The 12,772-nt window shown below is 38.1% G+C and overlaps 1 protein-coding gene across 2 annotated transcripts in view; it reads right to left on the bottom strand.

The window, feature by feature from the left end:
* Positions 1-12,772, bottom strand: part of CAMK4 (calcium/calmodulin dependent protein kinase IV) — a 251,198-nt gene that overhangs the window by 71,820 nt on the left and 166,606 nt on the right. For both annotated transcript variants that reach the window (XM_061152135.1, XM_061152136.1), the window contains one exon: positions 4,184-4,256. In XM_061152135.1, coding sequence (XP_061008118.1) covers positions 4,184-4,256 — 73 coding nt within the window. The remainder of the gene's footprint in view (positions 1-4,183; positions 4,257-12,772) is intronic.

Below are 12,772 nucleotides of genomic sequence, written 5' to 3'. Positions count from 1 at the left end.
CAGTGGTAAAAAAATCTGCCTGCTGATGCACGAGATGCAAGAAATGCAGGTTCGATCCCTGGGTCAGGAAGATCCCCTTGGAGAAGGAAATAGCAACCCGCTCCAGTATCCTTGCCTGGGAAATCCCATGGACAGAGAAGCCTGGTGGGCTGCAGTCCACGGGGTCCCACAGAATCAGACACGACTGAGCGACTGAGCACACACAGACACAGCATGTGGCTGTATGTTTGACATTCAGTGGAATTCAGTTTTAGAAAATTTCAGCACCAGAATCTTTTTGTCTAGGAGTATGCCTTTCATGTCACGTTTAGATGGATGGAAAATTATGCAATTTGCTCTGACACATTACCATTATTAGTATAAACTCAAAAGTTTATTTAAGAGTAAGTTCAGTATCTTTTACTTCAAGTAACAAGACATACAACTTAAAGTGGCAGAAATACTGAGAGGTATCAAACAGGAGAATTCCAAATGAATTCTCTGCCTTCTTCATCATAGTTATGTTTCTCTTCATAATTACAAGACAGCAAAAGCAGTTCCTAGCATCATAGATAGACTCCAAGATGACAGTAAAGAGGAGAAAAGACCTTTTTGCCCTTGGTTCTCCTTTTATTAAAGGGAAACTTTTCCAATAGTTCATGAATAGATGGCCCCTCAGAACCCACTGGTGAGGATTGGGTCATATGCCCTTGGCAGCAAGGGAGGATGAGGAGAGAGGTTCTAGCCCTTTCCATCTTTATAAAAGTAGACTGGTTCTGTCAACAAGGAATTAGAGGTTGGATGGAAGAAGGCTTAAATGTGTCAAACAATGTAAAGTTGAATAACATATATATTGCCCTTTATAAACACAGATAGTAAGTTTTTAATGCTGCTGCGTTTGTTTTTATTTCATTGACCTCTAGAACCATTTCACACACATTAGTAAAGACTATGAAAACTTTAAAGAGTCTATGAATAGAGTCTATGAATAGAGACGGAGAAGGTAATGGCACCCCACTCCAGTACTCTTGCCTGGAAAAACCCATGGATGGAGGAGCCTGGTAGGCTGCAGTCCATGGGGTCTCGAAGAGTCGGACAGGACTAAGTGACTTCACTTTCACTTTTCACTTTCACTCATTGGAGAAGGAAATGGCAACCCACTCCAGTGTTCTTGCCTGCAGAATCCCAGAGACGGGGGAGCCTGGTGGGCTGAGGTCTACGGGGTCACACAGAGTCAGACATGACTGAAGTGACTTAGCAGCAGCAGCATGAATAGAGACAGAAATTTTGAGAATTAATTTTTGTTTTTAAATAACTTACGGTACCATTAATTAAGGTATTGTCTCTCAACTTTGCCTTTTACAGTCCTTTGTGAAGCTGGACTGAGTTACAGCCACACTCCTTCTTGCTGGTCTCCGTGTGACTCTGAGTTAGGGGCACCAGGGAGACGGCGGAGGTGGGACAAGGATGAAGGCACTTTGCTCCCTTTCTGAGGCTGCCCCGTGCACTTCTGAAACACTTCATCCCTTGCAGGGGCAGATCCTTTGGACAGCAGCCATTGTTTACAGTTTGTCCCGCACTCGCAGAACCGCACTCGCAGAACCAATCCTGGGCCCCTCTGCAGTGACACCCGCACTGGTTGGTTAGAACACTCTTCTCAAATGTCTGAGGGGCAGCTTCATGGGCAGCTCCTCTGAGCTCAGAAACAAGACCCCAGCCCAGCCAGGCTGTAAGCCTCCACACAGGACTATAGCGCCCCTCCTTTAAACTTCTAAATTTTAATCATCCAACCTCTTTATTGGGTTCCTCCAGTCCAAAAAGAGCCTGCGTCTTGAAGCTGCTACCTCTACAACATATCAGCTTAGTGTCCCCTTTTGTCTTTCCAGTTCTTCAGTATCTAGCGCTAATTCTTTATCTTAATTCTAACAGGCTAAATTTATTTCTTTTTTAGGGGAGATTACAGATTTTAAAAATTTAACAAAAGAAACTTACACTATTTCATCCTGTTTTGCATCCTTATAATCATGTTCATTTCCTCTCTTTCTTCAATGTTCAGATACCATATTTGTCCCATAATCTTAAAGGGTTAGATGACTTTGTTTGCAACTCTTCATGCCTACCACTATAATATTTAAAACAATTCAAACAAAATAATCTATTTTTTTTTAGATAGCAGACATATTCCATATTTCTTCAACCATTTCCTTTTATTTTGTTAAATTCACTGTACACTCTATATTGCAAGTTTCTCCAGGCTCCAAGTTCATGGCTTTTAAGTTAATACATGCCCAAGAGAACTGTGGTTAGCAAAAGAGAGAAGGCAGCATCAGGGGTGGATAAAAGAGAATGATGGTGACTTTTCTGAAAATAGAGGAACAGTAGGATATCAATGGTAACAAGGAAAGGACTAGAGGTGGCAGAAACAGTCAGCTACCAGAGGAGATTAAATATTCCCTGGTTATCTCTAGAAGTAAATAGAAAAGAGGGCTCTAAGCTTTGGCCTTGTGCTTTATGACAGGTGACATGACGACCCTTCCCAAATGTCCAGACTGACTAGACTGTTTAACTTGGGACAACCTGGAATTTATTTCAAGAGGCTGAGTACTCAAGAAGGCTTAAAGGCTGCACTTAAAGACTGACTGAATGAATTCAAACCCAAAGGGGAAACATCTTTCATATTCACTGTAAAAGCTTTTAAAAATGCTATTTAAAGCTAAAAAAGCAGAAGAAGCAAGATTACAGTTACACAAATAGTGTGAAATATTTGGGGCAAGAATTGAGATGAAGTAGGGGCGAAGAGAAGGGTTTTAAGGTTTGTCGCCTAAGGGGTATAATTATTCTTGCAACATATTTCCCAAGAACCTTTACATTTTCAACTTCTATGGGTTCAAAAACCAGCATAGATACAGTCTTAAAAGTGTGTGATTCAGAAGAAATATGAGATATATCAATGATTACTTAGAGTTCCCAACTGTCTTATTTTTTATAGCTCTCTATAGCCATGTAGCTGATTGATAGTAAACTATTTCATAAATGTCAGCTACTTCCCACAAGTTTTAAATTGCTTCTTTCTACCTGTGAAACATTAAGGAAAATCACTTTAACTTTTTCTCCAAGTTAACCCTTCTTTTCAGCAATCAGAGAAAATTTGATTTTTATAAAACTTCTCTCAAAGAATGTTTGATTTGAGTGTAGTAACCTGCTTCCTAAACTGAAGCTCTGTAGAGCTTTGTAGGTAAAATAATACAGCTTTTGTTTTAAATTTGTTCTGGCTTTAGATTCAATAAAAGGATCACCAAAGTGTCCAAGGATGTACTGCTGCTGCTGAGTCGCTTCAGTCATGTGCGACTCTGTGCAACCCCAGAGATGGCAGCCCGCGAGGCTCTGCCGTCCCTGAGATTCTCCTGGCAAGAACACTGGAGTGGGCTGCCACTTCATTCTCCAGTGCATGAAAGTGAAAAGTGAAAGTGAAGTCACTCGGTCGTGTTCTACTCTTCGCGACCCCATGGACTGCAGCCTACCAGGCTCCTCCATTCATGGGATTTTCCAGGAAAGAATACTCAAGGATGTACCAGACACCACTAAATATATGGAAAGATTTTCACCAATTGAGTCTGTTTTATCTAGACAAATATTCCCCTACTAATTCAATACAATTGAACTCAAAATTACATTTTGTGTGTGTGTAAATATGGGTGCATGTTTCCATCAACTTATAAAGCTTTATTCCAGTTTAAAGTGTTAACATACTTCTTCTCCCTTTCAAAAAATTGTCAGAATTTATTCTCCTAAGTTACTCATTTCTTTTCTTGAAAGAAAAATCAACAATCTCTATTCTCTAAGGTTTATATTTATCTCTTTGAACCTTTTCCCACTTCCTTACAAAACAACAAAAATAATAAAGAGAAAAATTCAAGAAATGCAGAGAGAAAAGAACAACCATAGGCACCAAAGTCTGATCTTACTCATAAAAACAGACTGGAAATGAGTCTTACAAACTTACAGCACTACATATGAGGACTGCATCTTTCAGAGCCTGAGTTATCAACAGAAAATAGAAATTTGTTCAACATTTTCTAGTAAGTATTTCATGCAGGTTTTCTGTGGATTTTATGGTTTGTCACTGAGGCACACTTCTTAAAGACGACTCTGTGAAAGGAAGACATTACCAAGAGTCACACGACCGCTGTCACCTCATACTCACAGCGACTGCCTCCAAGATCTGTTTGACAGCATCTGCGGCATCTCGTTCACTATAATATCCCTTTTCCACAATCCTGAAAAAAACCATGAAATGCATCTCAGACACAGGCATTCAATTGAGCAGATGTTAAAAGAAGTTAAATTAACGTTAAAGAAGATTTATCTAAAGAATTGCAGCAGGCTACCATAACATGAGGGGAAAGATTTCCATAAGTTGCCAATCTAGAAGTCTTTAGGTTTATTTAGGAAAATGGAAAACATTTATTTTGCCTAGGCTTGGAGTATCCATCCTGTTGGGGACAAAAAATTCTTTTCAAATTTTGTGTTGCAAATAATTTTAAACCTATAACAAGTAGACAATATATCATGAACCATCTCATTTAATTGTCACACTGCTTCAGCAGTTATTAATTCATAGCCAATGTTGCTTGATCTATCCAATTACTTTCCCTCCTCCTCTATTACTTTAAAGCAAACAGCAGACATCATATAATTTCATTCATAAATATTTAAGGAGGTATCTCTAAAAATAAAGGATTTCTTAAAATCACAACTACAATGCCATTATCATATCTATAAATGACAATTCCTTAATATTATCAGATATGCAGTTTCAACTTTCTAATTGTTTTCAAAATCAGTTTGTTTGAATCAGTATCAAAATAAAGTCTATGAACTGATTGGCTGATATGTCTCTTATTCTCTTTTTATCTGCAGCTCCTCTTTTACACAGCCTCACTCTCTCTCATCTGCTTTTCTTTTCCAAATAAATGACTTGCTCCTTTTGCATAGACTTTGGACAGACATTTTCCTTTGAAATTAAAGTCTTTTCTTTTTTTTAAGAATTTTCCTAAATTAGAATGTTTCATATTTATTTTCTCCCATTGCTTTGGATTTCTTCTTTGGGGTATGCAATTACACACATATAAGAGTTTTCTCCAGAAAGAATGAAGGGATGGAGCCAAAGCAAAAACAACACTCAGTTGTGGATGTGACTGGTTATAGAAGCAAGGTCCGATGCTGTAAAGAGCAATATCACATAGGAACCTGGAATGTTAGGTCCATGAATCAAGGCAAATTGAAAGTGGTCAAACAGGAGATGGCAGGAGTGAATGTCAACATTCTAGGAATCATCGAACTAACATGGACTGGAATGGGTAAATTTAACTCAGATGACCATTATATCTACTACTGTGGGCAGGAATCCCTTAGAAGAAATGGAGTAGCCACCATGGTCAAAAAGAGAGTCCGAAATGCAGTACTTGGATGCAATCTCAAAAACAATAGAATGATCTCTGTTCGTTTCCAAGGCAAACCATTCAGTATCACAGTAATCCAAGCCTGTGCCCCAACCAGTAACGCTGAAGAAGCTGAAGTTGAATGGTTCTATGAAGACCTACAAGACCTTTTAGAACTAACACCCAAAAAGGACGTCCTTTCCAGCATAGGGGACTGGAATGCAAAAGTAGGAAGTCAAGAAACACCTGGAGTAACAGGCAAATTTGGCCTTGGAGTACATAATGAAGCAGGGCAAAGGCTAATAGAGTTTTGCCAAGAGAACGGACTGGTCATAGCAAACACCCTCTTTCAAAAACAAAGAGAAGACTCAACACATGCACATCACCAGATGGTCAACACCAAAATCAGATTGATTATATTCTTTGCAGCCAAAGATGGAGAAGCTCTATAGAGTCAGCAAAAACAAGACCAGGAGCTGACTGTGGCTCAGATCATGAACCCCTTATTGCCAAATTTAGACTTAAACTGAATAAAGTAGGGAAAGCCAGTAGACCATTCAGGTATGACCTAAATCAAATCCCTGATGACTATACAGTGGAAGTAGGAAATACATTTAAGGGACTAGATCTGATAGACAGAGAGCCTGATGAACTATGGACAGAGGTTCATGACATTGTACAGGAGACAGGGATCAAGACCATCCCCATGGAAAAGAAATGCAAAAAGGCAAAATGGTTGTCTGAGGAGGTCTTATAAATAGCTGTGAAAAGAAGAGAAGCGAAAAGCAAAGGGAAAAAGGAAAGATATTCCTATTTGAATGCAGAGTTCCAAAGAATAGCCAGGAGAGATAAGAAAGCCTTCCTCAGCAATCAATGCAAAGAAATAGAGGAAAACAACAGAATGGGAAAGACTAGAGATATCTTCAAGAAAATCAGAGATACCAAGGGAACATTTCAGGCAAAGATGGGTTCGATAAAGGACCAAAATGGTATGGACCTAACAGAAGCAGAAGATATTAAGAAGAGGTGGCAAGAATACACAGAAGAACTGTACAAAAAAAGATCTTCATGACCCAGATAATCACAATGGTGTGATCACTGACCTAGAGCCAGACATCCTGGAATGTGAAGTCAAGTGGGCCTTAGCAAGCATCACTACGAACAAAGTTAGTGGAGGTGATGGAATTCTAGTTGAGCTATTTCAAATCCTGAAAGATGCTGCTGCTAAAGTGCTGCACTCAATATGCTAGCAAATTTGGAAAACTCAGCAGTGGCCACAGGACTGGAAAAGGTCAGATTTCATTCCAATCCCTAAGAAAGGCAATGCCAAAGAATGCTCAAACTACTGCACAATTGCACTCATCTCACACGCTAGTAAAGTAATGCTCAAAATTCTCCAAGCCAGGCTTCAGAAACATGTGAACCGTGAACTTCCAGATGTTCAAACTGGTTTTAGACAAGGCTGAGGAACCAGAGATCAAATTGCCAATATCCACTGGATCATCGAAAAAGCAAGAGAGTTCCAGAAAAACATCTATTTCTGCTTTATTGACTATGCAAAAGCCTTCGACTGTGTGGATCACAATAAACTGTGGAAAATTCTGAAAGAGATGGGAATACCAGACCACCTGACCTGCCTCTTGAGAAACCTGTATGCAGGTCAGGAAGCAACAGTTAAAACTGGACATGGAACAACAGACTGGCTCCAAATAGGAAAAGGAGTACGTCAAGGCTGTATATCATCACCATGCTTATTTAACTTATATGCAGAGTACATCATGAGAAACGCTGGGCTGGACGAAGCACAAGCTGGAATCAAGATTGCCAGAAGAAATATTAATAACCTCAGATATGCAGATGACACCACCCTTATGGCAGAGAGTGAACAGGAACTAAAAAGCCTCTTGATGAACGTGAAAGAGGAGAGTGAAAAAGTTGGCTTAAAGCTTAACATTCAGAAAACTAAGATCATGGCATCTGATCCCATCACCTCATGGGAAATAGATGGGGAGACAGTGGAAACAGTGTCAGACTTCATTTTTGGGGGCTCCAAAATCACTCTGGATGGTGACTGCAGCCATGAAATTAAAAGACGCTTACTCCTTGGAAGGAAAGTTATGACCAACCTAGATAGCACATTAAAAAGCAGAGACATTACTTTGCCAACAAAGGTCTGTCCAGTCAAGGCTATGGTTTTTCCAGTGGTCATGTATGGATGTGAGATTTGGACTGTGAAGAAAGCTGAGCGCCGAAAAATTGATGCTCTTGAACTGTGGTGTTGGAGAAGACTCTTGAGAGTCCCTTGGACTGCGAGGAGATCCAACCAGTCCATCCTAAAGGAGATTAGTGTTGGGTGTTCATTGGAAGGACTGATGCTGAAGCTCCAGTACTTTGGCCACCTCATGCGAAGAGTTGACTCATTGGAAAAGACCCTGATGCTGGGAAGTATTGGGGGCAGGAAGAGAAGGGGATAACAGAGGATGAGATGGCTGCATGGCATCATCGACTCGATGGGCATGAGTTTGAGTAAACTCTGGGAGTTGGTGATGGACAGGGAGGCCTGGCATGCTGTGATTCACGGGGTTGCAAAGAGTCAGACACGACTGAGCGACTGAACTGAACTGAAGAGTTTTTCTTCTTTATGGGCTCAAATAAACAAAATAAGGAATGAAAGAGGAGAAATAGCAGCAAATACCACACAGATACAAAAAAAAAAAAAAAAAAGAATACCATGAACAGTTATATGCCAACAACTTGGACAACCTAGAAGAAATGGAAAATTTTCTAGAAACAAACCGTCAAAAGTAAATCCGAAACAAACCCTTCAAGACTAAATCAGAACGAAATAGACAATCTGAACAGATGACTCAGTAGTATTAAAATTGAATTTGTAAATAAAAAAAACTCCCAGAAAACTTAAGTCCATGGGGGAGATGGCTTCATAGGGTAATTCTAGCAAACACATAAAAGAGAATTAATATCTATCCTTCTCAAACTATTCCAAAAAATGTAAGAGGAGGGAAAACTCCAAAATATATTCTAAGAGGCTACCATAACCCTCTTACCAAAACCAGACAAAGATAACACAAAAAAAGAAAATTATAGGCCAATATCTGATTAATGTAGACAGAAAAATTGTCAACAAAATATTAGTAAACCTAACTCAACAATATATTAAAAGAATCATACACAATGATAAAGCAGGATTTATTCCAAGACGCAAGGATGGTTAAATGTTTGCAAATCACTGAATGTGCTGCACCACAGTAACAAAAGGAAGGACAAGAATCACGTGATCGTCTCAACAGAGGCAGCAGAAGCATTTGACAAAATTCAACAATCATTCATTATAAAAAATCTCATCAAACTGTGTAGAAAGGGAACACATCTCAAAATAACAAAGGCCATTTAAGATAAATCCACAGCTGGATTACAAAATCCAACATTACATTCAACAGTGAAAAGCGAAATGCCTTTCCTCTAAAATTAGGAACAAGAGAAGGATGTCCATTCTCTCCACTTTTACTTAACACAGTATTAGAAATCCTAGCCACAGAAATCTAACCAAAAAGTAAATAAATAAATAAAAGGCATCCAAATTGGGAGGGAAGAGGTAAAATGGAACTTCTTGCAGATGACATGACACTCTATATAGGAAGTCCTAAAGCCTTCATAAAAAACTATATGAATAAGTAAATTCAAGTAAGTTGCAAGATATAAGATTAATATATAGAAATCTATTTGCTTTTTAATACACTAATAATGATCAGAAAGAGAAAGCAAGAAAATAATCCTGTTTAAAACTATGTCTAAAAAATAAAATACCCAGGAAGAAACTTAACCAAGGAAGTGAAAGAACTATACTTTGACAACTATAAAACACTGATGAAGGAAACTTAAGATACTACCAAGGAAGGAAACTGAAGATACTACAAAGAAATGAAAAGATAGCCCATGTTCTGGGATTAGGAGAATTAAAATTGTTAAAATTCACAAACTACCCAAAGCAATCTACAGATTTAATGCAATCCCTATCAAACTACTCATGACATTTTCTACAGAATTAGAACAAATTATCCTAAAATTTCCATGGACTAATAAAAAACCCCAAATATACAAAACAATCTTGAGAAAAAAGAACAAAGCTGGAGGTATCATGCATCTTGACTTCAGACTATACTACAAAGCTACAGTAATCAAAACAGCATGGAGGTGGCACAAAAACAGATGCATGGAGGTGGAACAAAAGCAGATACATAATCAATGAACAGAATAGAGACTGCAGAAATAAAGCTACACACTTATGGTCAATTAATATATGACAAAAGAGTCAAGATACAGAGTTGAGAAAGGAGAGTCTCTTTAGTAAATGCTGCTGGGAAAACTGGACAGTTACTTGTAAAAGAATGAGATTTGAACATTTCTTCACACCATAAAAGATTAAAAACCTCAAAATGGATTAAAGATCTAAATTTAAGACCTGAAACCATAAAACTTCTAGGAGAAAATCTAGACAGAAAACTCTTTGACATAAATAATAGCAATATCTTTTCAGCTCTGTCTCCTAAGCAAAAGAAGTCAAAGCAAAAATAAGCAAGTGGGACCTAATTAAACTTAAAAGCTTTTGCATAGCAAAGAAAACCACTGACAAAATGAAATGCAAGCTACTGAATGGGAGAAACTATTTTATAAATGATATGACCAATAAGGAATTAATATCCAACATACATGGGCCTCCCAGATGGAGCTAGTGGTAAAGAATCTGCCTGCCAGTGCAGGAGATGCAAGAGACTTAGGTTTTATCCCTGGTTTAGGAAGATCCCCTGGAGAAGGGAATGGCAACCCACTCCAGTATCCTTGCCTGGGAAATCCATAGACAGAAGAGCCTGATGGGCTGCAGTCCAGGGGGTCACAGAGAGTCGGACACGAGTGACAGATTGAGCACACACACCCCCAGCGACACGTATGACAGCTCATGCAAGTCAGCGTCAGAAAAACAGGCACCCTGATTAAAAACGGGCAGATGGTCAGAACAGACTTTTTTTCAAAGACATACACATGGCCAATAGGTCCATACAAAGATGTTTAACATCACTGATTGTCAGAGAAAAGCAACTCAAAACCATAGTGAGATATCTCCTCATGCCTTTTAGAAAGGCTATCATCAAAAATCCCACAAATAACAAATGTTGGCAAGGATGTGGAAAAAAGGGAACCCTTGTACACTGTTAGTGGGAATGTAAATTGGTAGAACCATATTGGACAACAGTATAGAGGTTCCTCAAAAAATTGAAAATAGAACTACCATATAATCCAGCAATTTCACTCCTGGGTATATATCCAAAGAAAATGGAAACACTATTGAAAAAGCTACATGCACCCAAATGTTCACAGAAGCACTACTTACAATGGCCAAGACATGGAAGCAACCTAAGTGTTCATCAACAAATGAATGGGTAAAGATGTGGTATATAGGCATAATGGAATATTAATCAGCTGTAAAAATGAATAAAATCCTGCCATTTGCAGCAATGTGAATGGACCCAGAGAACATTACGCTTTGTGACATAAATCAGAGAAAGACAAAATACTCTATGTTATCACTTATATGTGGAATATAAAAATAAAACAAACTAGTAATGTACATAACAAAACAGAAACACATTCACAGATAGGGAGAACAAACCGGCAGTATACGTGGGAAGAGGGGAGCAGGGAGGTCACGCCAGGGGTGGGAGACTGAGACACGGACGAGCGTGTACACAGCAGACGCGCCAGCAAGGGCGCCGGCACAGCGTAGGCAGATTTTATGACAAGGCTAAATGGACATAATCTATAGAAATGTTTAATCACCATGTTGTGAAACTAATACTGCAAATCAAGTACACTTTAAGGAAAAGTTTTTCTACTTTGGATTTATATTGTTCTTGTTTCTACAATTTTCTTAATTTTAGTTTATTTTGAATTAAGTTATAATTTCATTCCTTTTCTGGGCGTATCCTCCCACCATGCTTTCACTGCCTGAAGGGACCCTATTCTACTTCTTGTTTTCTATCTTCTTATAATCATTTTGTTTTAGAATTAATTAAGCCATTGCTCTGTTGCTTATTTTTAAGGGAAATTTGTTTCTCAACCTTTTTACAGAGTGGTAAGTCAGGATATCTATTCCAGTGTCACAGCTCTCGACTGTATAGTTAATTTCATAAAGTCTTCAAAGTCTGGACCTCATCCTTTCTAAGATCTCTTCTCTGTCTGGAACATTCCCTCACCTATCCTCTCTATTCTGATTACTGAAGTCTCTTTCCAGAAGTTTCTCCTAAATATGTTTTCTCCCCCTGCCACCCTCCAAAGAGCTTTAGATATTAATTTCAAGAGTTCATAGAGCCTTGACTGTAGCAGTCTCTTCAGACTTTACTGTGGGTGTAGCCCTTGCACATCTCAGAAATCTGGATGCCAAAAAGCCCTTAGCTTTCTTCTTATACTGGCCCATCCTGCTCCCAATGATTTGGAGATTTGAGTGTTCTGTTCTTAGTTCTATCACTTGCACTCTTGCTTCCTCTGCCCCTTCTTACATAAATGCTAAGACCAAACAGCTCTTCCAAATTGCCGTTCTTTTGTTCTCACTCATTCATATTGTAGGATCACAGAGATACTGTCACCTAGTTTTACTATAGATATTGTCTGTGAGGTTTTGGTTTTTCCGTGCTAGTTTTTCTGTCTAATCTTACAGGGATATTTGGGAAGACTGAAAAACAACTTTGTAGTGGTTTCTATCTTCCCAGAATTTTAAGAGAAAACATTTTTTTCTTTTGATAGACTGTAGATTAACAACTTGCACAAGATGTTTTCAGCTGAAAAAAAGTTTGTGGAAAAGACATCTGAAAAAGGTCAATTCAAAACATAAAAGACACAACAGCAAAAAACAATTCTAAAAACTGTTGAATTTTTGTAATTTAACATTATAATTTTTCTTAGATGTTTAGTATCTCAAATAGTATAGTTATTCTCCAGAAATACTTTCTTTTTTAATATTGTGGCAAGAAGTTTAAGTTCTCAAAGTATCTGATGCTATATTTTGAAAATGTTTTCAAAATAGGGCATGATCAGAACAGATATGACAAAATAAAAATATTTATTAAAAGAAAATACCTCAATGACCATAATTATTAGGATTCATAAAAACTATATTGATGGGAAGAAATTAACTACTTTATTTTCTTCATGCAGTTATTCTGAACACTGCCAAAAAAACTCATATATTTTCAAAGAATGAAAGATGGAATATTCTTCCTAACTTTTTTATTTATTAGATACCTGTTATGCACCAGGGTCAAATAAAATGTAAAGACAGA

This window comes from Dama dama, chromosome 9 (assembly GCF_033118175.1).
Source record: "Dama dama isolate Ldn47 chromosome 9, ASM3311817v1, whole genome shotgun sequence".
NCBI lineage: Eukaryota > Metazoa > Chordata > Mammalia > Artiodactyla > Cervidae > Dama > Dama dama.
This window is presented reverse-complemented; position numbering and strand designations above follow the sequence as displayed.